Source organism: Capra hircus, chromosome 6 (genome assembly GCF_001704415.2).
Source record: "Capra hircus breed San Clemente chromosome 6, ASM170441v1, whole genome shotgun sequence".
NCBI lineage: Eukaryota > Metazoa > Chordata > Mammalia > Artiodactyla > Bovidae > Capra > Capra hircus.
In genome coordinates this window covers 36,600,742-36,624,591 of record NC_030813.1, presented here as the reverse complement: position 1 = coordinate 36,624,591, position 23,850 = coordinate 36,600,742, and the positions used below count along the sequence as shown (strand labels likewise).

Here is a 23,850-nt window from a genome sequence, read left to right as displayed (position 1 = left end):
CATCCATTACCTCACAGAGTTAACTTGTTTCCTGTGTGTCTTAAGAATGCTTAAGAGGTATTCTCATCAGGGTTCCAGTATATAATACTGTGTGGCTGTAGTCACTCTGCTGTACTTTAGTTCCTTAGAACTTACTTGTAACTGAAGCGATTGTACCCTTTGACCTACATTTCCCCATCTCCTCCTCCACCCACCTCTCCCCACCCATCGTCTAGCAACCATCATTCTTCTTCTATTTCTATGAGATTGGGGTTTTTTTTTAAGATACCACATATAAATGACACCGTACAGTATTTATCTTTCTCTCTCTGGCGTATTTCAGTTAGCATAATGTCCTTTAGCTTCACCCATATTTTTATAAATGGCAGGATTACCTTCTTTTTTGTGACTGAATAATATTTTACCGTGTGTGTACATGTTTGTGTGTCTGTGTGTGCATCTCACACTACGTGAGTTTTACGTGTTAAATTTTTTAGCTTGGTGTAGTAGCCAAGGCTGTGTAGTTTACAGTTCAGAGCACGTGCTTTACTGTAGTCAAAAAGAACTGGTTTCAGTCTTGGCTCAGGCCTGCTACCTATGTGACCTTACGCAAGTTCCTTAATTTCTGTAAGCCTAGCATCCTCATTTAGAAATGTGAATTCTAGCAGTATTATGAGAATTAAATGGGAAAAAGCATGGAAAGGCCTTACTTTGCCAAGTGCTTAATAAGTGCTGAAGTGAAGTATTAGTCGCTCAGTTGTGTCAGCCCTGTGCAACCCCATAGACGGTAGCCTGCCAGGCTCCTCTGTCCATGGGGATTCTCCAGGCAAGAATACTGGAGTGGGTTGCCATGCCCTTCTCCAGGGGATCTTCCCAACCCAGGGATTGAACCTAGGTCTCCTGAATTACAGGCAGATTCTTGACCAGCTGAACTACCAGGGAAGCCTGGTCATAAGCCTTAGTAGCTATTTTTCAGTAAGCAGTCTCGGGCACCTAATGTATTTCACATGCCTACTAGTCACTGGGAATGGCGACACCTATGGGATATGGTGGCTGCCTCTGTGACATGCTTGCTGCTGCTACTGCTGCTAAGTCACGTCAGTCGTGTCTGACTCTGTGCGGCCCCTTAGATGGCACCCAACAGGCTCCTCCGTCCCTGGGATTCTCCTAGTGAAAAAGGAATTATAAAGGGACACAACACGTGTGTGCAAAGAACTGTGATGTACCAAAGAAACATTCTAAAGTGACTGACTTGTTTATTTTAAAGAAGCGAGGGTAGTGGCTTATTTATTTCAATTAATAAGCTGCCATCATCTACACTTGGAAACCAGATAAAGAGAGCACAGAATGAGTGATGCCCTGGGCTCCCGTGGGGCAGCACAAGTGAGAAAGTCAGTGATACAAAGGAAATGCTTCAAAAATAAGGACTAGAGTCTTCAACACATTGGCTGTATGTGTTGTACGGGGCTGTGTTTTGGTCCCAGGTGCCAGGATTGTGCACAGCTGGATTTGCCTGCACACCAGTGGCAGTGGGGGCCAGGCGCGCCCACTGAGGGTACAGGAGCACTTGGTGGCAGGTGGGCCCTGAGGTAGAGGCTCCCGTGCTCCCTCCCTGCACTACAGGCGCTCATGCGGTGACTCTTGTCCCCAGTCACAGCCACAGTTGGGAAAGACTGGCTTGGAAGATAAAAAGATATTCCCAGTTCCCCAGCTCTCCAGTTCTGTATCGTGTATTTATTCATTGCTCCTGTTTCATATCCTTAGGAAAAATGATTTAAGGTGACAGTGCCACCCCATTTCAAGCAGGAACACTTGAAATGTGATCCACCAGTAGCACTTTGCTAGTTTTAGGTTTGGGAGACTCACTTTTGGGGAATAAATGGCCCAGGCCAAGTAGTCTCTCAGGAGAGGGTCACAAATCTTACCAGTTAATATACATCTTTCCAGGTTAGGGAGAACAGTCAGGAAGCAGAATCATAATATTGCTGTTTCAGTATTTAGTTCATGTAATCTGGAAGCGCCAGTACTAATACCACTTCTAAAATATTCAGCATCTACAAAATAAAAATCAGTGAAATTAAACCATTATATTTTAAATACAAAATTTCAGACTTGTAAAAAAAATAAAATTTGTAGACACATAAACAGACTTTATTATAGGCCTGCTGCTTCTTTTGACTGACACCCTTCCCTTGTTCACCTTCCACAGAGCCAGCACCTCAGTCCTCCCCTGTGGTGGGGGTCTTCTGGACCACCAACTCTCTTGATTTGGCTCTGGTTCCCAACAGTAATTTCTTTGCAGCCATCATACCCTGCTGAAAGCATGATAACCCTACCCTCCAGAAGGGAGATCAGCTTAACCTTCAAAACTGAGCTTTTTCAGGGTATGTGGTGGGGGTTGCAGGGAGAGGATGGTAGGAAAGAATTGGAGAACTAGAGTGGGAGAGAGCTAAGAAATACAGACAGAGCTGCTGATCGATGTCTGAAATAACTACATTGTACCAACAAAAATACTAGTATTTACTAGGTATAGTTGTCCCTCCATATCCATGCAGGATTGGTTCCAGGAGTCCCCACCCCCATATCAAAACTCTCCATGCTCAGTTCAGTTCAGTTCAGTCGCTCAGTCATGTCCGACTCTCTGCAACCCCATGAATCGCAGCATGCCAGGCCTCCCTGTCCATCACCAACTCCCGGAGTTCACTCAAACTCACGTCCATCGAGTCGGTGATGCCATACAGCCATCTCATCCTCTGTCGTCAGTCCCTCATATAAAATGATTATATTAGTTGCATATAACCTAAGAACATCCTCCCAAGTACTTTAAATCATCTCTCGATTACTTGTAATACCTGATACAGTGTGAATGCTATGTAAATAGTTGCCAGTGTGTGGCAAATTCAAGTTGTGCTTGCTGGAACCTTCTGGAATTGTCATTTTTCTCCAAGCATTTTCTGTCTGAGCTAGGTATAATCTGCAGACGTGGAACACATGGATAAGGAGGGCTCACTGTATACTGGGAGGCTGTAAAGCCAACAACTGTTTTTATGGTCACTGTTAAATTTTTTTGAAGTGTTCAAAACTTTATTTTGCTTTATAGAACAAGACACATGATAAAGATCTTTTGTCTTGAGAACAGACAAATGATGCCTAGAATAAACTCTCTTCTGAGAAGGAGGATAGAAAATTTTAAATATTGGCACACACTTCCGCAGGATGTTTGTACCTTTTGTAGGTATCTAGAGTACAAGACAACTTTGTAGAGTGCTGTTTTATGGTGTGTGTGTGTGTTTTAGTTGTTTTAATTCCAAAAGTCAGAGTAATTAGAGAAGCCGCCATGAGAATGAATCAAGTCAGCCTGGGTTCTATATGTAAGACTCTACACCTTGTCTTCCTGGACTGGGCTCTCCTCTCTAATTAGAGTTTCTCAGTCTAGAGAAGGAACCTGTTCTAAAGCATGAACAGGGTGATTTTTTAAAGAATTTCTTTTCAGTGCTTTCATCGAAATATACACGAATACAAAAGGAAGTATATATACACTTATTATTCACATAGCATTTAAACATTAGAAAACCAAAGCAGATTTACAAATTAACTATTAACAAAACTCTAAAACACAAATGCCTTCCTGAAGCGAGACCCCTCTTGCATTGTGATTAGGACTACAGGCTGCCAGGCCTGGGGACTTGAGTTCTATGGCTTGTCCTGTGCACCCAGGGATGACTCAATTCTCTTTTGTCCTTTCAGCTGCTATTAAACCTTCATTCATGCAGCTAGTCAGGACTGCTGTGGCCTTTTCTTGGGCACAAATGCATCACTTAAAAGGAAGACTGCTTTTTTCCCTTTCCTTGGACAATTCAGTATACCGTGGCACCAGTGCAATCATCAAAATAAATGCAAGTTACATGGTAACACATAATTATAAGGAGTTCATTCAGAATGTGTTTTTATTTTGTTTAGGATATCATTTTTTTCTTTTTTTAAGAAAAAACACAAAATTTAAAAAATTGCACAGAACACTCTCAGATTTCTGGGAATAAATCCATGGTTTTCTGTTTGTGAAATACTGCTCCAGGTCAGCATGATCCATACTGTTGATTTTTTGTTTGATTGCTTCTGTTGGGTTATGTAGCAAATAGTATTCATTAGCTTAATCTTTCAGGAGAGATTTCCTTTTTTCTCCTGATAAACTAATGTACCCCTTAGATATGTTTGTAACCTACCTATTAGATATGTTTGTGGTTGTTTTTATTTGCTGGCGTACTTTGGGGATATTGTGGGTTTGGTTCCAGACCACCACAGTAAAGCAAATATTGCAATAAAACAAGTCACACAATTTTTTTTGTTAACCAGTGCATATAAAAGTTATGTTTATACTGTATTCTATTAAATGTGCAATAGAATTATGTTTAGAAAAACAATGTACAAACCTTAACTAAAAAATACTGTATTGCTAAACAAGAATGCTAGCCATCATCTGGGCCTTCAGCAAGTTGTAATCTTTTTGCAGCAGTAGTATCAAAGGTCACTGATCAGGTCACCATAACAAATGATATAAGAAAGTATGAAATATTGCGAGGATTACCAGAATGTGACACAGAGACGTAAGGGGAGGAAATGCTGCTGGGAAAATGGTGCTGATAGTGGTGTAAGACTAAGTGTTGCCACAGAACTTCAGTTTATTTAAAAAAAAAAAGAGTATCTGTGGAATGCAATAAAGTGAAGAGCAATAAAATGTAGTATGCTTATCTGTTATTCCCTTCTTTAAAAGTTTATTCAGATTTCATTTACATATTGATGGAATATCTTCTGTAGGCCAAGCCAGGGACGACTTTCTAAATACCTAGTTATGGACAACTTTCTAAATATTTGATTTCTCCCAAGAGTAACGGCGTGTACGTGTATGTTTGTAAGAGGTAGACGTAACATGCTGACAAATGAATCGCATTATCCACTTTACCGAACAAGATGAACCTCTGAAGTCATGGTTGTAAAGCTCCTGTTTGGTATTAGATTTCTTATAAATGAAAATTCTATTAATGCTGTAAATTATGGAGTTAGTGAAATGTTGTTTTTGTAAAGGTCCTTTAAATTTTTCTGAAGTTGTTTTCAGTGTTTTTCTCAGTCTATATTTATCAAAACAACTGGTCTATTCCATCATAACTCCAGTCAGCTGTTTAAATGGGCTAGTTCCATGGCCAAATAGTCAGATAGGTTATCTATTTTGTTATTTGTTTTGTTATTTGTAGGGGATAAAAAGTTCAAGTTTTGTAATCCAACTAAGAGACTTTATTTTTCTTTACACAGAAGGCTCGACCATCTATAATGCAGGTAAGTGATACTTTAAAATTTATTAATGTATTTTTCCAGCAGTATTCTCTGTGGAATACTGTAATATTGCCAATAATGTGTTTCATTCTAGGATGCTGTGACGCTTTGTTCCTACCCTTTTATCTTTGATGCCCAAGCCAAGACCAAAATGTTACAAACTGATGCTGAACTACAGATGCAGGTAACATATTTTAAAAATTATTTTTTCCTATTATGGGTTTCTTTCATCTTATACATTCAGTTGTAGTTTTTTCCTAATAGGAGAAGGTTCATTTGGGTAAAATTGTAGTATAACTTTTAGAACCTATAGAAAACTTTTCAGCAATTCTTTATTGAATAAAGCAAATATAAATGAAGGGACGTTTAGATAAACTGAGGGTTGACAGGTGTCTTCATAAAGTATCATATAGTAAATATTTGCCTTTGTGGGCCATATGGTCTCAAGTATAAAACTCTGTTGTAGCACAAGGTTTTAATTTTACATAATTTTCACATGTGTGAAATATTCTTTTTTTTAATTTTTGTTTAACCATTTAAAAATGTTAAAACTATTAGTAGTTCAAGAGCTGTATAAAAACAGGCAGCAGGCTGGATTCAGTCAATGGGCCATTGTTTGCTGACCCTTGATAGATTATTAAATGGAGCTTGGCAGTTCTTTATTGAGCCAAAACTTAAATTAGAGAGATTTGTTTAATTTAAATTTGTTTTTATTGTAAAGTATAATTGGTTTTGGCAAGCCTGCAAAGATGTTTGTGAACTAGCAATCCAAACCTATCAATTCCTACTGCTGGTGGATATGTAACTTCATTCATCTCTCTCCCCCTCTCTCCATCTTTCTGACTTTGTCTCTAGCTCTTATTTACATTTATCTCTATATATCTGTTTTCACAGTGATATAGCCATCGTATTGACAATTTAAAGCTTTTCCAGAGAAAATGGACATTTTTCAAAGAAGTAAAGCTGTTTAGCAAGTGGTTTTTGGGTTTCTTTTCCTGCTAATTTGAAAGTCACCATTTTTACCCACTGTCCATCGTCACTTTCTTCTACTAAGATATCATTTCAGTCTTAATCTGCTTAGTCCAAATCATTTTCCTGGAATGAGTTATGGATCATATGGTTCATAAAGTGTTTGAGTTAATCTCTTTGGGTTCCTATTGGAAGGATTTGTGCGTTTTGTAAACATGACTGAGAAAATCTACTGGAAGAGTTAGGAGAATAAAGAACAAGGTGGAGATGCAGCGTGTCTGCCCTGCCCTGTACCCAGCTGTGGTCCAAAGGCACGGCTGACAGCCATCTCCACTTACAGATGCACTCTTGGGTGATAACTGTGTTCTTGGGTGTGCTGTTCCAGGTGGCGGTCAATGGGGCCAACCTGCAGAACGTCTTCATGCTGCTCACCTTGGAGCCTCTGCTGGCCAGAAGCCCCTTCCTGGTCCTTCATGTTCGCAGGAGCAACCTTGTTGGAGATGCCCTAAGAGAGCTGAGCATTCATTCTGATATTGATTTGAAAAAGCCTCTCAAAGTGAGCCCTTCAGTATATTTATCTAAATAACCTTCCTGGGTTTCTTTAAACAGTGTCAGATGAAGCAGCAAAGATCTTACTAAAATCTCGGAGTACAGCCATTCATTATTTCTTTCATTCATTTTACAAGAATTTGCTCACCTCCTTCTGTCCAGTCACCAAAGAGACCATCTCAACATGACATCAGATAAAAATGCCAGTGGATTATTATTGGAGAAGGAAATGGCAACCCACTCCAGTGTTCTTGCCTGGAGAATCCCAGGGACGGGGCAGCCTGGTGGGCTGCCGTCTATGGGGTCGCACAGAGTCAGACACGACTGAAGCGACTTGGCAGCAGCAGCAGCAGAGGACCTTCTTTGTCTGCTCTTTTCCGTGTACCTGTTCCCACTCTACCAAAACCATGCAAACAGTAGCACTGCTAAAGCTTCAATTAGGTAAAACTACCAAGCCAGCATCTAGGAAGTCTTTGGATGTCAAAAATTTAAGAGAAAGGAGGTAAAAAAGAAAACAGAAAAGTAGTGAAATTTTCTGGGCAGCTGGTCATCTGTCCTGATAGGCCCTTTTTAGTACTCTGAAATGGTTAAGAAATTGTCTTTCCTCATAAACTATGCATGTTTGTATTACCATTTAATGTATTCTTGGGGTTTAGCACAATGCTTGGAACATAGCAGCTGGTCAGTAAATATTTAGTGAATTATTGAAGTTTTAGATCATTTACCTTTCTCTTCAGAAGACTTTTCCTGTTTCCAATCCTGTTGTAAACTCCTGAAATGTAATAGACAAGAAACGGATGGTTTCCATGATACTGTCATCCTTTTCAGAATTTCAGTGGGTAGCATCAGTCCCATCAGTCTGCCTGGGAGTTCTCCCTAGAACTTCTGGGATAGATTTTTTATATTGCAAACAGAAGGTGCTCTCTTTGCCGCTTGTTTTCAGTCACTAATTCAGATGAGACTCTTTTTGCTTGGTAGCATGTCTGAGTTAAGTCTTCTACTGGTACCCATGTAATCGGAATCCTACTCTCCTCCTGCTCCAGGCAACCTTGAGCACAGTCTTTTTTAGCCACTCTATGTGGCATGTGGGATCTTAGTTCCCTGATCAGGTATCAAACCTGTGCCCCTGCAGTGGAAGTGCAGAGTCTTAACCACTGGACTGCCAGGGAATTTCCCAGGATAAGCTTTTTTAAGTGCTTTTTATTTTTAGCTCTGTGCCTGAGCCCTTCCAGTAAAGTGGGGATGATAATAGTAATTTCTGTGTGTAGGACTATTCTGAGGATTAGGTTAATAGAGTTTAAGTGGCTGGCATGTAGAAAACTCTTAATAAATCTCATCCTTTGGTTTGCTGTAGTTGTTACTGTGGTTGGGTCCAGCGTGCTCCATATAGATCTGTAACGGGTCTCTTTATAGCCCCTCACAGATGTATCTGCTTGAACTACTCTCTTCCCTTTCATATTCATCAGTTAGTTTAAGACCCCTACTGAGAGAGACTTCTGTCTTTACTCAGGTTAGTCATTGCTTTTCTCTGTGTGCCAGAACATTTACCTCTCAGTGTATCTGACTCTTTGAAAATGTATTCTTGAATTGGTTTTTGTTTTTGATGTTTGCCTCTCTGCCCCAAATTGATGGTCAACTTTCTGTGGACATCTGGTAAAATTCTCACTTTGTCTATATCCCTTGAAGTGCCCAGTAAAATTCTGTGTGATTGTTAAGTGTCTTGTTAATAATCAACAGTTAACACCTTGCAGCTTGATTGCGGCAGTGTATTCTGTTACATCTTCCTTTCTTTGTCCTGACTTTGGAAAGAATTTGTGAAAAAACCAAAAACCAGAAAATGACAATGATTTCCCTGAAGTACTAATTCTACTTTCATTATTTTAAGGTCATTTTTGATGGTGAAGAAGCAGTGGATGCAGGTGGCGTCACAAAGGAGTTCTTTCTTTTACTGTTAAAAGAATTGTTGAATCCCATCTATGGAATGTTCACCTACTACCAGGATTCAAATCTCTTATGGTTTTCAGATACGGTAAGTTAGTAATGTCATCATTCAACAGATGGATTGAACTAAACTTCCTTTTTGTTGTCAGACCAGTCTCTAGCTTTCTGACGTTTGCAAAGGGGAGCTCTAACAAAGATAATCATTTAGTGTGTATAAAGAGTGGATGCAGTCTTCATGTTTCACCTGTTACCAAGACCTCGTAGTTGCATTTTGTTGCCCATCAGTCCCATTTCCATTCCTAGTAGGTGAGCTCCAAGCTTTGTAAATCCTCGAAGGGTAAAAAGAGTATGATAAAGAAATTGGTTTTATGACATATAAAAAATAACTGTCAAATATATCTTATTTTAATAACAACGATAGTATGTGCATGGATACTCCCACAGATGTACACAGTTTATTTTTGAAAATGCAGTAGGAGAGCTAAGTTTTAAAAGGCATTCCCGTTTTAAGCAGACTATAGTTTATTTCTTTTTCTACCAGACTTCTCTCCCTATATCTGCACTGTCCTGCCATTAGCCTCTTGTGGCTATTTAAATTTCAATTTTATTTAGTTAAATTAAATAATACTGCGCTTCCCTGGTGTCTCAGATGGTAAAGAATCCACCTGCAATGCAGGAGACCTTGATTCGATTCCTGGGTTGGGAAGATCCCCAGGAGAAGGGAATGGCAGCCCACTCCAGTATTCTTGCCTGGAGCATTTCACATTCCCTCAGTTGTACTAACCACCATTCAGGTGCTCAGTAGACACACACAGTGGCTGACATCTGGGACAGAACAGAATAGAATGTTTCCATCACTGCAGGAAGTTCTGTTGGACACCAGTGCTCTAAATGAAGATAAGCTGTATCATAGGTGAGCTGTAATGCTTAACTTTGTCTACGTTGCATCTTTGGGGGACAGTTGAACTTTTGTTTTTTAATATTTTATTCTAAATATTGCAGTTCTCATCCACCTCCAATAAAAATCACTGTTATAAAACAGATCATTACTCTGTATTTGTGCTCGTGTTTATGTTCAACAATGGGCATATATTAATTTTGTAACAGTATTCTAGTAATTTCTAGAGATAGCTTTTTTTTAAACCTCTTTTATATCATTCACAAACATACACAGTTAAACTTTTGTTAGGGATATTTCTCTGTTTCAGAAGGTAACAATATTATAGATCTATATTCTTTCATTCTGAAAATATTTTAAGGTAAATCACAGATGGTTTTGAGAGTGCGAGCACTGCTTTTCTTTTTAACACATTTGCACATGTGCTGAAAGTGTTTTGTAGAGCACAACTGGTTTCACTTGATTGGCATAACCTGCGGACTCGCCATTTACAACTCCACTGTGGTGGACCTGCACTTCCCACTGGCTCTCTATAAGAAGCTACTGAATGTGAAGCCTGGCCTGGAAGACTTGAAGGAATTGTCACCCACGGAAGGAAGGTACAGAGCTGAAAGATGGGAGCCTGGCGTGGAGAACTGCTCTTGGCACTGAGATTAAAGGTTGAAAACATCACGGGTATAAGTTAGAGTTTCTCAGTCGATTGTGCTGCGTATGCTTTGTCTTAAGACGGGGGTCCACAGCTGCTGGCTTGAAACAATTCCTGGGTCACTCTAGGGACAGAAGGAGGGAAAGGAAAAGGGAAGTCATAGCTGCCCAGGAATCCAAACAATCTCTGCTTTTCTTATCCTGAACAGAATATAAGGACTTTGAGATTTGTCATGGTCCGTAAATAGCAGGGGAGAAAGTACTGAAAAGAGAGCCTGTGGTTTTTTTTTACGTTGCAGATTTCCCCATCCTTTTGTATTTCTGTTTTCTCTGTCTCCTTGAATTTCACACTGTGACCACATGTGCTGGACTTCTGGTCACCAAATGTGTGTGGGGTTCTTGCCCACATGTCCAAGTAATTCTGCATGATGCCAGCTGGGTGTCCTGCAACTTATCTCAGTTCTGACACCATCTACCTGGAGATAGAGTTGGATCCCACAGGTTAAGGGTTTCTGTTGCCCTCATCCCAGAGGAATTTACAAGGATTTGGGGAGCGCTGTGCTAAGGTACTGGGGGCAGAGACCAGTATATGTATTTTTTCTGTTATCTCATGGAGCCTTTGTTAGAAAGTAGTTTAATTGGGATATAATTTGCATTCTGCACAGTTCACCCAGTTAGAGTATATAATTCAGTGACTTTTAGTGTATCCACAGAGTTTTGCAGCCTTTACTCCATCAAATTTAGGATGTTTTCATCACCTGAAAAAGAAACCTGGTATTCTTTAGTCGACATTCCCAACTTCTTCATCCCCTGAGCCCTAGGCAACCGTTAATCTACTTTCTGTCTCTGTAGACTTGCCTCTTCTGAATATTTCGCATAAATGGAATCATACAATATTTGGTTTTCGGTATCTGGCTTCCTTCACACAGCATGTTTTCAAGGTTCATCTGAGCTGTAATGTGTATCAGTGTTTCATTTCTTTTTATTGTCAAATTATATTTCATTGTATGGATATACCAAACTTTGTCTATCCATTCATCAGCTGATGGACATTTGGGTTGTTTCTACATTTGACTGTTACCAATAGTGCTGTTATGGATATTTTTACATACTTTTGTGTAGATAGAAGTTTTCGTTTAGGAGTAGAATTGCTAGGTCAAATGGTAACTCTGTTTTCCAGGACAGTAGAGACATGTTTTTAGTCATTTTCTTTCTGTCTCTAAAACACTCCTTTTGAGTTTCTGTGTATTGATTTTAGGTAGCATAAGGTGAAATTTAATTTATAAAAAGATATCATATCCTTGGCTTTGTGGAAACACGACAGTTCTTTTGACTTCAGCAGGAGGTAACATCCCTTTTTTTAATATAGAGAAGGAATACTGATTTTAAGATGGAGATGGAGAAAGGGTAGTCTCTAAGGTGCTCTCTGGAGAGGAGATGGTCATACCACCAGTATAGGACATCAGTACAGAGAAATCACAAAGGATGTGGGGCAGGGGAGCGAGGCACAGAGACAGGTAAAGAAAATTTAGAAGGAATATTAAAAAATGGCAGAGGAGACCAGGCAGGGTTACTTTTTTGGTAACTGAGAGTGACAGAAATGTGTGCTGTTTTCTTTGCCAGCCTGGCTGAGAATGATATATTTGAAGTAATGATTTTGGCTGGTTAAGTGAAAAAAGACTTAAATTCTGCACGAAAAATTTTCTTTCTGGGCAACCCATTATGGAACTGCCAGACACTGAGCTCACTGAAGAAGTGTGAATGAAGTCTAGTTATAAGGATGTATCCTCGTGACAGCTGCGATACGACCATTGCTGGCATAAACAGGCTCCAGTGTTCTTCAGTGTGGCAGCTAATAGAGTTCTTTGCACACAGAGCCCTTTGCATTAACAAGTAAGACTAGATTCCTAAGTGGACACAGTGACTTTGAAGCTTGTTTTTTATGATGGGAGGATTATCCTTCTAATGCATACAGATAAAGCCAATCTGTAGGACCACTGCTGGATCATCTCCTCACTTATCTACTTCCAAAGTTTACTAGGGTTGACATAAGTGTGTCAGATACAAAGCTGTCTGATTTTCTTCATAAATTCAGTAAGGTTTGTCAGTAGGAACAGAACAATTAGTGAGCATCTTACAAGTCAACTGCTTTAAGACATTTTTTTCAAAATATGTTTAACGTGACTTTCAGTCTAGATTTATGTTCATTCAAGAATGTTCTTTTGTAGCATTTCCTTGCAGATAATCTGGACGTTGTGACTGGGATAGAAACACTATTGCCGTGTGTGATGTACCTCTTTTCTTTTCTCTGTCACACTGTGATTAGGAGTCTTCAAGAACTGTTAGATTACCCCGGGGAAGATATTGAGGAGACTTTCTGTCTCAACTTCACGGTAAGGATTTTCTTTACTTACGACCGTAGCTGTCTCTTTTATCATGCTTACAAGTCATGACTAGCATAATTTTTCTCCAAATCAAAGAACAAATTCAGAGACTTCTCTGAACCAAACTATTTTAGTCATAGTATCTTTTTTTCATCAATGTATAGTTGTTGTAGAATATTAGTTACAAGTGTACAGTACAGTGATTCACAATTTTTAAAGGTTAAACTCCATTTATAGTTATTATAAAGTATTTGCTGTATTTCCTGTGTTGTACAGTATATCTTTATAGCTTATTTTATACCTAATGGTTTGTGTCTTAGTCCCTACCCGTATATTGTCCCTTCCCTCTTCCTTTCCCCAGTGGTAACCACTGGTTTATTCTCTAAATCTGAGAGTCTGCTTCTTTTTGTTATATTCACTAGTGTGTTGTGTCTTTTAGATTCTACCTATAGGTGACATCGTACAGTACTTGTCTTCCTTGGTCTGACTTATTTCACTTAGCATGATACCCTTCAAGTCCATCCATATTGCTGCAGATGGCACAGTTTCCTTCTTTTTGATGACCGAGTAGTATTCCATTGTGTACATAAGCCATTCATCTGTTGACGGACACTTGGATTGTGTCCATACCTTGGCTATCGTAAATAGTGTTGCTTTCAACATTGGGGTGCATGTATCTTTTTGAATTAGTATTTTTGTTCTTTTCGGATATATACTCAGAAATGGAATTGGTGGATCATATGATAGTCAAAGTGTCCTGAATATTACTGGAGTTCAGTAAGTGTGTTGAATAAATGAATAAATGAGTGATTAATCTATACACTTGAGGAAATTACTGAAGCTTTATTCCTCTTTACTCCTATGTTGCTGTTTGCTGCTGTTGTTTAGTCACTAAGTTGTGTCCAACTCTTCGCGACCCCGTGGACTGTAGCCCTCCAGGCTCCTCTGTCCATGGGGTTTCCCAGGCAAGAGTGCTGGAGTGGTTTGCCATTTCCTGCTCCAGGAGATCTTCCCAACCCAGGGATTGAACCCATGTCTCCTGCGCTGGCAAGTGGATTCTTAACCACCGAGCCACCAGGGAAGCCCCTTTACTCCTATACATATAATTTATTTTCTAGAGTTCGTATTTTCTCTTTGATTGCGTTTATTGGCAACTCGCTATCTTAAAACTATCCCATAAAGTTCTCTGATTCTTTTTCCTCCCAAGAATCTTCTGCGGTAATGTAAGTAGTAATTAAGCTACATTCGTTCCTAAGGCTTCTCAGTTATTTGGGGTCTAGAAAGATAAGTAGTCAACAAAATCGAAACGTTTCTTTATTCCCCCTTAAATATAGATTTGTCGAGAAAGCTATGGTGTGATTGAACAGAAGAAGCTGATACCAGGAGGAGACAAAGTGGCAGTGTGCAAGGAGAACAGGTTAGTCTTGACCCTTGGCTGTGCACATGTAACTTCATTTCTCGACACTTTTACTAAGACCAAGACTAAGGTTAACTATTCATCCCTTCTTCAGAGGGAATAAGAGTGCTAGGGCAAGTTTACAGATTTAATAGTGGAGGAGGCAGTGGGCCTCGGATCGGAAGGTAACTGTGTGTTCTGCATCTCTGTCCTACTGGCTTTGACCCTGGTCAACCACATAAACTACCTGATCTCGGTTTCCTATCCTGTCAGTAGGGGTCAAAATAACCGTTCTGCCTTCCTCATGGGAGACTAAGTGAGATAATTTATAGGAGAATATTTTGACATTTTAGAATGAAGGACCTCCCAACATCTATAGAAGGTTTCCAGTATCCATCAGAGTGACTGGCATAAAAATGCCCCCAAAAATATGTGTTGAATAACCGAATGTTATAAAAATGCTTACTATTATTGGTGGTGGTTTTATTGATGAAGAATTTGTAATGTAGATTTTAAATTAAATTCTTTGTGCCTCATGAAAATTAATTCAAGTACATCTGATTTTTTAGTATGATTTTCTGTGTTACCTCTTTGAAGGAGAAAAAAATTCAGTTTTGTTTGCTTTTGAACTAGAGTGAGGTTTTTGGCCATCTGCATGTTAATTAATTCAGTTTGCAAACACTGAGTGCCTGCTGTGGGCCAAATCTGTTGCTGGATTTAGGAAATAAGTAACTTTCACCCTCAGTACTAACTGGGAAGGGACAGCGTAATGAATAATTGCAGTAGATTATGGTGCACGTGATAGGTAAGTGATGGGACAAGTGCCATGGAATCAGAGGGAGAAGCCATAACACTTTCACTCACCATCGAAGAGTGTGAATGGGAAGAACATTTCAGGCACAGGGAATAACGTGAGTCAGACTCTCAACTCAACACATGATAGAGAATGGTGAGTGCTTGTTGGGTGGGGCCCAGTGTGTGGATTAAGGGTGGGTGCAATAGTATTGGGGTGAAACTTGTCAGACCCTAAGTGGTTTTGGAGTGGGACATGGTTGATCTGTTTTAGAATGATAACTGGTGGCCATATGGAAATGGACCGCATGTGGGGAGACCCATAGGAGACTACTGAGGTAACTCAGGTGTTAGGTGGTGAGGGCCAGAATGAGGGCAGCAGGGATGCAGAGTCAGCTATGTGTCGATTATGTAATGAACAGGCGCTAATGCCTGATTATGTGTGGATCCTACTAGAGGGGCACGTATCGATAACATGCATGTATTGAGGCTTCCAATTTGAACAACAGGAAACAGAATCTGTAGAGCAGGGTGGAAAGGAAAAAGAGTTCCTTTTTTTTAAAAAAGAGTTTCATTTTATAAATGTTGATTTTGACATGTCTGTGTGATACCTAGGTGATTTTGTTTAGAGCTGAAGATTTATGTACGTCTTGAAGCCTTTTTTTTTTTTTTAATCAAGTCATAGTTTCTAAGTAGGATATTTCCTTTTTCTTTTTTGCATTTCAAATTTTAGTACAACTTTTAAAGGTTGCTTTGCATTTGCAGTTATTACAAAATATTGGCTACATCCCCCATATTGTACAGCACATCCTTGAGCCTACCTTACACCCAGTGGTTTGTGCCTCCCACTCCCCAGCTCCTGTGTTGTTCCCCCTCCCTACCCTCACTGGTAACCACTGATTTGTTCCTTGTATCTGTGAGTGTGCTGCTTTTTTTCTTATATTCACTGATCTGTTGTATTAGAAGTCTTACTGTCAGTAGTTTGTTTACTTACTTAGGCCAGCCTTAACCACCAGTGAATCTGAGGTTGCCTATGCAAAGAAAAACGTGGTGAAATCAAAAAAGCAAGGATGGGGGAAAATGCATGTTCTTAGAAGAGTTATGTATATTAGAACAGAAGGGAGACTCCTGTGATGAGGACTTAAAGATCATTAACACATTGGGTAGAGACAAAACTTCTTGACTTGAAGAAGTGGTGGGTGTGCAGAAAGACGAGGTAGGTGTCTCTCATCTTCCTGCAGAAAGGTGAGGGAATGGTGGTCTCCACTTGGGAGGGGTGTGAGTGAGGGAAGCCTGGAAGCAAGGGTTGATGCTGTGGAAAAAGGTTACAGAGGTAGAGAAGCTGGATTCTGTTTTGGGTATGCTGGGAAATGAAAGCTTTGGGTTTTAATTGGCTTCTTACTGTACCTAGTTGCAAGATGCAGACAGAAATCCTATATAAGTGATGTATATTGGCTTCCTCTCATAAATCTTCTCTTGTGAAAGTAGGAGTGACAGAAAAACTGACAGGCCTCCTCTTCCATCCTTTTACATTTTAAAAGATAGCGAGAAGCCAGGGTGATCTAATGTAGCATTCAGTAATCTTTTTTGTCATGTAAACCTTCCAGACTACCCAGGAAGCGTCAGCTTTGGGGAAAGTGTGAGCTGTAATACCAGAGTTAACTGAAATAATGCAGAAGTTGCGAAGGACCCAACAAAAATGGCTTCAGGTGATTTTGACTCTGGGAACCTAGTATAGAGGCTAATCTTGTCTCAAGTAGGTGTGTTACCAAGTTCAAGCTCGCTCTGTTCACTGCATGCAAGGCCAGTGAATCTTAGAAACAAGGTGCTGAGGCAAGGAATATGACTTTATTTGGAAAGCTGGCTGACGGAGAAGATTGCAGACTGATGTCTCAAAATAACCATCTTGTCAGGGCCTAGATGTCAGGTTCTTTTATAGAACTGAAGGGAGAAGCAATGAGGAACTAAAGTCAAAAGGCAGAATAGAGAGAGAGAAGCAGTGAGGAAGTAAAGTGAAAAAGGGTCTTTGGTTTTGCCAAACATCTCCGGGAAGGGCCAGCCTTTGGAAGGGGTGTGTTCGGTTCAGTTGCTCATTGCTCATCCTGTCCGACTCTCTGTGACCCCAGGGACTGCGGCACACGGTGCTTCCCTGTCCTTCACCATCTCCTGGGGTTTGCTCAAACCCATGTCCATTGAGTCGGTGATGCCATCCAACCATCTCATCCTCTGTCGTTTCCTTCTTCTCCTACCTTCAGTCTTTCCTAGCATTAGGGTCTTTTCTAATGAGTCAGCCCTTGGCATCAGGTGGCCAAAGTATTGGAGCTACAGCTTCATAATCACTCCTTCCAGTGAATATTCAGAACTGATTTTCTTTAGGATTGACTGGTTTGATCTTGCTGTCCAAGGGACTCTCAAGAGTCTTCTCCAGAACCACAGTTCAAAAGCATCAGTGGAATGTGTTAGTCTCTTCTTTTTTGTCGTCATTCACAGATGGGCAGGTCAGATTATCTCCTTATGAGCTGAGCAAAGGCACTGGAATTTAACAGAGTAGCAGGGTTCTTTGAGACAGGCCATTGAGTATGATTATAACTGCAAGAAAAAGCAACTCAAAGAAACAGTTCCAACATGGAGTCGAATTATTTCTTCTCTGCAGCAGGTGTTTCATTTGAAACTCTTACTTGATAAGAATGTTTCAAAGCTAAAAGCACTGTCCCTTCTTTATCTGTAGAACATTGGTACTTTTATCAACTGCTAATGATTTGTTTAATGAAAACAGTATTATTCCATAGCATCTGATAGTATTTTTAAAATTGGGAAATTTACGGCAGATCATAAAGTGGCTAAAGGGCAGGAAAAGCAGAATAACAGTGACAGTCTTTATTTTTCTGGGCTCCAAAAATCACTGCAGATGGTGACTGCAGCCATGAAATTAAAAGAAGCTTGCTCCTTGGAAGAAAAGCTATGACAAACCTAGACAGCATATTAAAAATCATAGACATTACTTTGCCGACAAAGCTATGGTTTTTTCTAGTAGTCATGTATAGATATTAGAGTTGGACCATAAAAAATGCTGAATGCCAAAGAATTGATGCTTTTGAACTTTGGTGTTGGAGAAGACTCTTGAGAGTTCCTTGGACAGCAAGAGATCAAACCAGTCAATCCTAAAGGAAATCAGTCCTGAATATTCATTGAAAGGACTGATGCTGAAGCTCCAAACTCTGGCCACCTAATGTGAAGAACTGACTCATTGGAGAAGGTGTTGATGCTGGAAAAGATTGAAGGCAGGAGGAGAAGGGGATAGCAGAGGAAAAGATGGCTGGATGGCATCACCTACTCAATGAAGACGAGTTTGAGCAAGCTCCCGGATTTGGTGAAGGACAGGGAATCCGGGCGTGCTGCATTCCATGGGGTCACAAAAGGTCAGACATAACTGAGCAACTGAACTGAACTGATAAAGTGGCTTTTGGGTCCAGGTAATCTTGTTACTGAGTCCAAGTACTCTGCTCACTGAACAACAAACCCGTGAATCCGAGAGATGAGGTGTTGAGAAAAGGAATACAACTTTATTTGGAAAGCTGGCTGACAGAGAAGATGGCAGACTATGTCTCAAAATAACTGTCTTGTTGGGGTCTGGATCTCAGGTTCTTTTATAGAACCAGCGAGAAGCAATGAGGAACTAAAGTCAAAAGGCAAGAATATAGAGTGGGAGAGGCAATGAGGAAGTAAAGTGAAAAGGGTCTTCAGTCTTGCAAAACATTTCTGGGAAGGGCCAGCCTTTGGAAGGGGCAGCCTTTGAATCTCTTCTTTCTCTCTCTTTCGCTGCTGCTAGGTTGCTTCAGTTGTGTCTGACTCTGTGTGACCCCAGAGACGGCAGCCCACCAGGCTCCGCTGTCCCTGGGATTCTCCAGGCAAGAACACTGGAGTGGGTTGCCAGTGCCTTCTCTCTCTCACTCCCTGTTCTTTTTTTTTTTTGGCAGTCATTCGCAAGTGGGCAGGGTCAGATTATCTTTCTATGAACTGAATAAAGAGTTTCACAGAGTGGCAGGGTCCTTTGAGGCAGGCCACTATATATGATTATGACAGCAACAGCAACAAAAAACAAGTCAAAGAAACAGTTTCAACATGGAGTCAGACTTGGTTCTTCTCTGTAACAGTTCTTCTTCCTTCCTGGTTTTGGTGATCACTTTATAACATATATATATTTACATATGTAGATACATCTATAGCTTTTAGACTTTTCAAAGGATGTCTGAGCTTTTGCATCAGGTTTCAGACAATATAGTGTGCACATCATTTGTTATGAGCTAACAGTAGGCTAGGCAAGCAACCTGAGGAAGGGCACATTCAGAATTTCTTCACTTTCTAGTGAGTCTTCTGAATGCACTGTGTGTTGGGGAAAGAGTGTTCTTGTGTGGGCATAGGCAATTTGTGATGTAGTCTGCAGAGGAGGCAGGTATTGGGACTTAACCCTCTTTTTTCGTATCTTTATAAAATTGTTTCTCCTAGAGACTTTTTGTCTCTGCCTGTTTTGTTCTCTTTCTCTTTGTGGGTCTGAGTTTTTTTCTTTCTGTCTCTTTGCTTTCTCTCACTCACACTGTCTCCTTATTCAGTAGGTATTTCTTTGAATCAGCAATTGAATTGACCTAATAGTTGAGACACAATCTGTGCAGGAATACTGAAATATAACCCAGTTTGTTTAGGGTATTAAGCTGTTCTCATTTGCAACCATAAATGAAATATGAAGACAAAATTAATTAATTAATTGAATCGAAAGGGGTTCAGAGAAATCCACATGGACAGAGGCATCTGGGGGGGGATGGATATGGGTAGAGCTCTTGGGAGGACTGCTAAGATCTGGATACTAGAAAACGGAGACAAGAATGTAATAAAAAGAGAAAGATGCTCAGTAAAGTTTGCAAGCAAAAGAGTCTCATGATAGAAGTGGGTCTGTGCCACACTTTCTTTCTTCGTCTTTTTTTCCTTTTCCACCATTTGTATCTTTTGCTGACAGTTGGGCAAAAGGCCCTGCAGGCCTACAAGCCCAGTCTTGAGACTGAAGGAAAAAATCCAGAGCCAGCAACAGAGACGTCAGTGGTTTAATGGATGCGGGTTCTTACATGTGTGAAGCAAGGTCCTGGAGTGATACACCACCTTGTGTGGTAGATAGCAGGCAGGACGTGGCGACCATCTCTGCTACTGGGGAAAATGGGGAGGTGGACACCAGTAATCAGGGGAATTGATGTGAGGTTGGCTCTTGGTTATCAGGGAAACCAGCAAGGGGGAAGCATGCCCCTCAACACCACTTTGATAAGCTATCTTAGTGGAGATGTTCTGACTTAGTCATGAGCTGGGGCCTGGGACAAGTATGTGGAAGGTCAGTTATATGAGTAGGGTGTGGGTGAAGCAGGCACAGTTTGAGGAGGGGTTCTTGAGTGTCCTGACCACACACTGACATACACTCACTCCTGGACATTGCTCATCCCATGATTGGTCCTCAGAATCAGTGCAGAGAGTGTGCTTTCGTTTAAAGTCAGTGGGTTCCTTTTCTCCTTCTTTGTGGTTGTTTGCCCCTATTTAACTTCAGGGCTGCTTCTACAAAACATTTTCCGTTAGGATGTTCTTATGACACACAGGTTCCTTAAAAGAAACAAGAGTACATAACTTCAAGGGAGTAATAAGGGGACCTACATTATTCTTTTACTTATATTACAAAACTCCATTCTTCTGTTACCATGACTTTATTAAAAAAAAAAATAGCTTCTCTCTTTCTAAAAAAGTTTTTAAATCTTTGTGTTGTAAAATGTGCTGTTGTTTCAAATAATGCCAGGCAGAGGGGGATTCCTATTTTTATTGCCAAGACACTGTGTTTGAAATTAGAATAGGGAATAGCTTCTGTGTTAGGTGGAAGTTTGGCTTTTTGCTTTTCTGGGTTGCTAACACTCACTGAGCACACGGTGAGGTCATCCACACTGCTTTAGGCACTACCGTCCATGACTCTGTACTTGATGTCAGGAGGCCGACCCTCTTGCTGTCACAGTTACCTGTTGGATAGACTTCTGAAAACGTAGTGTGGTCATTGCCACATTATTAATATTGCTGTCATAGCCAGGGACAGACAGAAAAAGACGTGAATTAGTGTTTGTTTGATTGTTTTTCCCCTTTATCTTTAATGTTGTGAGGAGTTTCCCTCATAGCTCAGTTGGTAAAGAATCCGACTGCAATGCAGGAGACCCCAGTTCGATTCCTGGATAGGGAAGATCCCCAGAGAAGGGAAAGGCTGCCCACTCCAGTATTCTGGCCTGGAGACTTCCATGGACTAGACAGAATGTGGTCCACTGGAGAAGGGCATGGCAAACCACTTCAGTATTCTTGCCTTGAGAACCCGATGAACAGTATGAAAAGGCAAAACAATAGGATACCAAAAGAGGAACTCCCTAGGTCATTAGGTGCCCAATATGCTACTGGAGATCAGTGGAGAAATAACTCCAGAAAGAATGAAGGGATGGAGCCAAAGCAAAAACAGTACCCAGCTGTGGATGTGACTGGTGATAGAAGCAAGATCTGATGCTGTAAAGAGCAATATTGCATAGGAACCTGGAATGTCAGGTCCTTGAATCAAGGCAAATTGGAAGTGGTCAAACGAGATGGTAAGAGTGAACGTCGACATTCTAGGAATCAGCAAACTAAAATGGACTGGAATGGGTGAATTTAATTCAGATGACCATTATATCTACTACTGCGGGCACGAATCCCTCAGAAGAAATGGAGTAGCCATCATGGTCAACAAAAGAGTCCGAAATGCAGTACTTGGATGCAATCTCAAAAATGACAGAATGATCTCTGTTCGTCTCCAAGGCAAACCATTCAATATCACAGTTACCCAAGTCTATGCCCCAACCAGTAACACTGAAGAAGCTGAAGTTGAACAGTTTTATGAAGACCTACAAGACCTTTTAGAACTAACACCCAAAAAAGATGTCCTTTTCATTATGGGGGACTGGAATGCAAAAGTAGGAAGTCAAGAAACACCTGGAGTAGGTGTTTCTACTTCAGGCAAATTTGGCCTTGGAATGCGGAATGAAGCAGGGCAAAGACTAATACAGTTTTGCCAAGAAAATGCACTGGTCATAGCAAACACCCTCTTCCAACAACACAAGAGAAGACTCTACAAGTGGGCATCACCAGATGGTCAACACCGAAATCAGATTGATTATATTCTTTGCAGCCAAAGATGGAGAAGCTCTATACAGTCAACAAAAACAAGACCAGGAGCTGACTGTGGCTCAGATCATGAACTCCTTATTACCAAATTCAGACTCAAATTGAAGAAAGTAGGGAAAACCGCTAGATCATTCAGGTATGACCTAAATCAAATCCCTTATGATTATACAGTGGAAGTGAGAAATAGATTTCAGGGCCTAGATCTGATAGATAGAGTGCCTGATGAACTATGGAATGAGGTTCGTGACATTGTACAGGAGACAGGGATCAAGACCATCCCCATGGAAAAGAAATGCAAAAAAGCAAAATGGCTGTCTGGGGAGGCCTTACAAATAGCTATGAAAAGAAGAGAGGCGAAAAGGAAAGATATAAACATCTGAATGCCGAGTTCCAAAGAGTAACAAGAAGAGATAAGAAAGCCTTCTTCAGCGATCAATGCGAAGAAATAGAGGAAAAGAACAGAATGGGAAAGACTAGAGATCTCGTCAAGAAAATTAGAGATACCAAGGGATCATTTCATGCAAAGATGGGCTCGATAAAGGACAGAAATGGTCTGGACCTAACAGAAGCAGAAGATATTAAGAAGAGGTGGCAAGAATACATGGAAGAACTGTACAGAAAAGATCTTCACAACCCACATAATCATGATGATCACTAATTATGTGATCACTAATCTAGAGCCAGACATCTTGGAATGTGAAGTCAACTGGGCCTTAGAAAGCATCAATATGAACAAAGCTAGTGGAGGTGATGGAATTCCAGTTGAGCTGTTTCAAATCCTGAAAGATGATGCTGTGAAAGTGCTGCACGCAATATGTCAGCAAATTTGGAAAACTCAGCAGTGGCCACAGGATTGGAAAAGGTCAGTTTTCATTCCAGTTCCAAAGAAAGGCAATGCCAAAGAATGCTCAAACTACCGCACAATTGCACTTATCTCACATGCTAGTAAAGTCATGCTCAAAATTCTCCAAGCCAGGCTTCAGCAATACGTGAACCGTGAACTCCCTGATGTTCAAGCTGGTTTTAGAAAAGGCAGAGGAACCAGAGATCAAATTGCCAACATCTGCTGGATTATGGAAAAAGCAAGAGAGTTCCAGAAAAACATCTATTTCTGCTTTATTGACTATGCCAAAGCCTTTGAGTGTGTGGATCACAATAAACTGTGGAAAACTCTTCAAGAGATGGTAATACCAGACCACCTAACCTGCCTCTTGAGAAATCTGTATGCAGGTTAGGAAGCAACAGTTAGAACTGGACATGGAACAACAGACTGGTTCCAAATAGGAAAAGGAGTACGTCAAGGCTGTATATTGTCACCCTGCTTATTTAACTTCTATGCAGAGTACATTATGAGAAGCGCTGGACTGAAAGAAACACAAGCTGGAATCAAGATTGCCGGGAGAAATATCAATAACCTCAGATATGCAGATGACACCACCCTTATGGCAGAACGTGAAGAGAAACTAAAAAGCCTCTTGATGAAAGTGAAAGAGGAGAGTGAAAAAGTTGGCTTAAAGCTCAACATTCAGAAAACGAAGATCATGGCATCTGGTCCCATCACTTCATGGGAAATAGATGGGGAAACAGTGGAAACAGTGTCAGACTTTATTTTTTTGGGCTTCAAAATCACTGCAGATGGTGACTGCAGCCGTGAAATTAAAAGATGCTTACTCCTTGGAAGAAAAGTTATGACCAACCTAGAGAGTATATTCAAAAGCAGAGACATTACTTTGCCGACTAAGGTCTGT

The 23,850-nt window shown here is 40.5% G+C and overlaps 1 protein-coding gene across 1 annotated transcript in view; it reads left to right on the top strand.

The window, feature by feature from the left end:
* HERC3 (HECT and RLD domain containing E3 ubiquitin protein ligase 3) overlaps positions 1–23,850 on the top strand; it is a 139,315-nt gene that overhangs the window by 85,836 nt on the left and 29,629 nt on the right. The window contains exons 17-23 of the mRNA XM_005681443.3: positions 5,287–5,310; positions 5,402–5,491; positions 6,662–6,832; positions 8,711–8,854; positions 10,097–10,263; positions 12,636–12,702; positions 14,028–14,110. Of these exons, the coding sequence (XP_005681500.1) occupies positions 5,287–5,310; positions 5,402–5,491; positions 6,662–6,832; positions 8,711–8,854; positions 10,097–10,263; positions 12,636–12,702; positions 14,028–14,110 (746 nt within the window). The remainder of the gene's footprint in view (positions 1–5,286; positions 5,311–5,401; positions 5,492–6,661; positions 6,833–8,710; positions 8,855–10,096; positions 10,264–12,635; positions 12,703–14,027; positions 14,111–23,850) is intronic.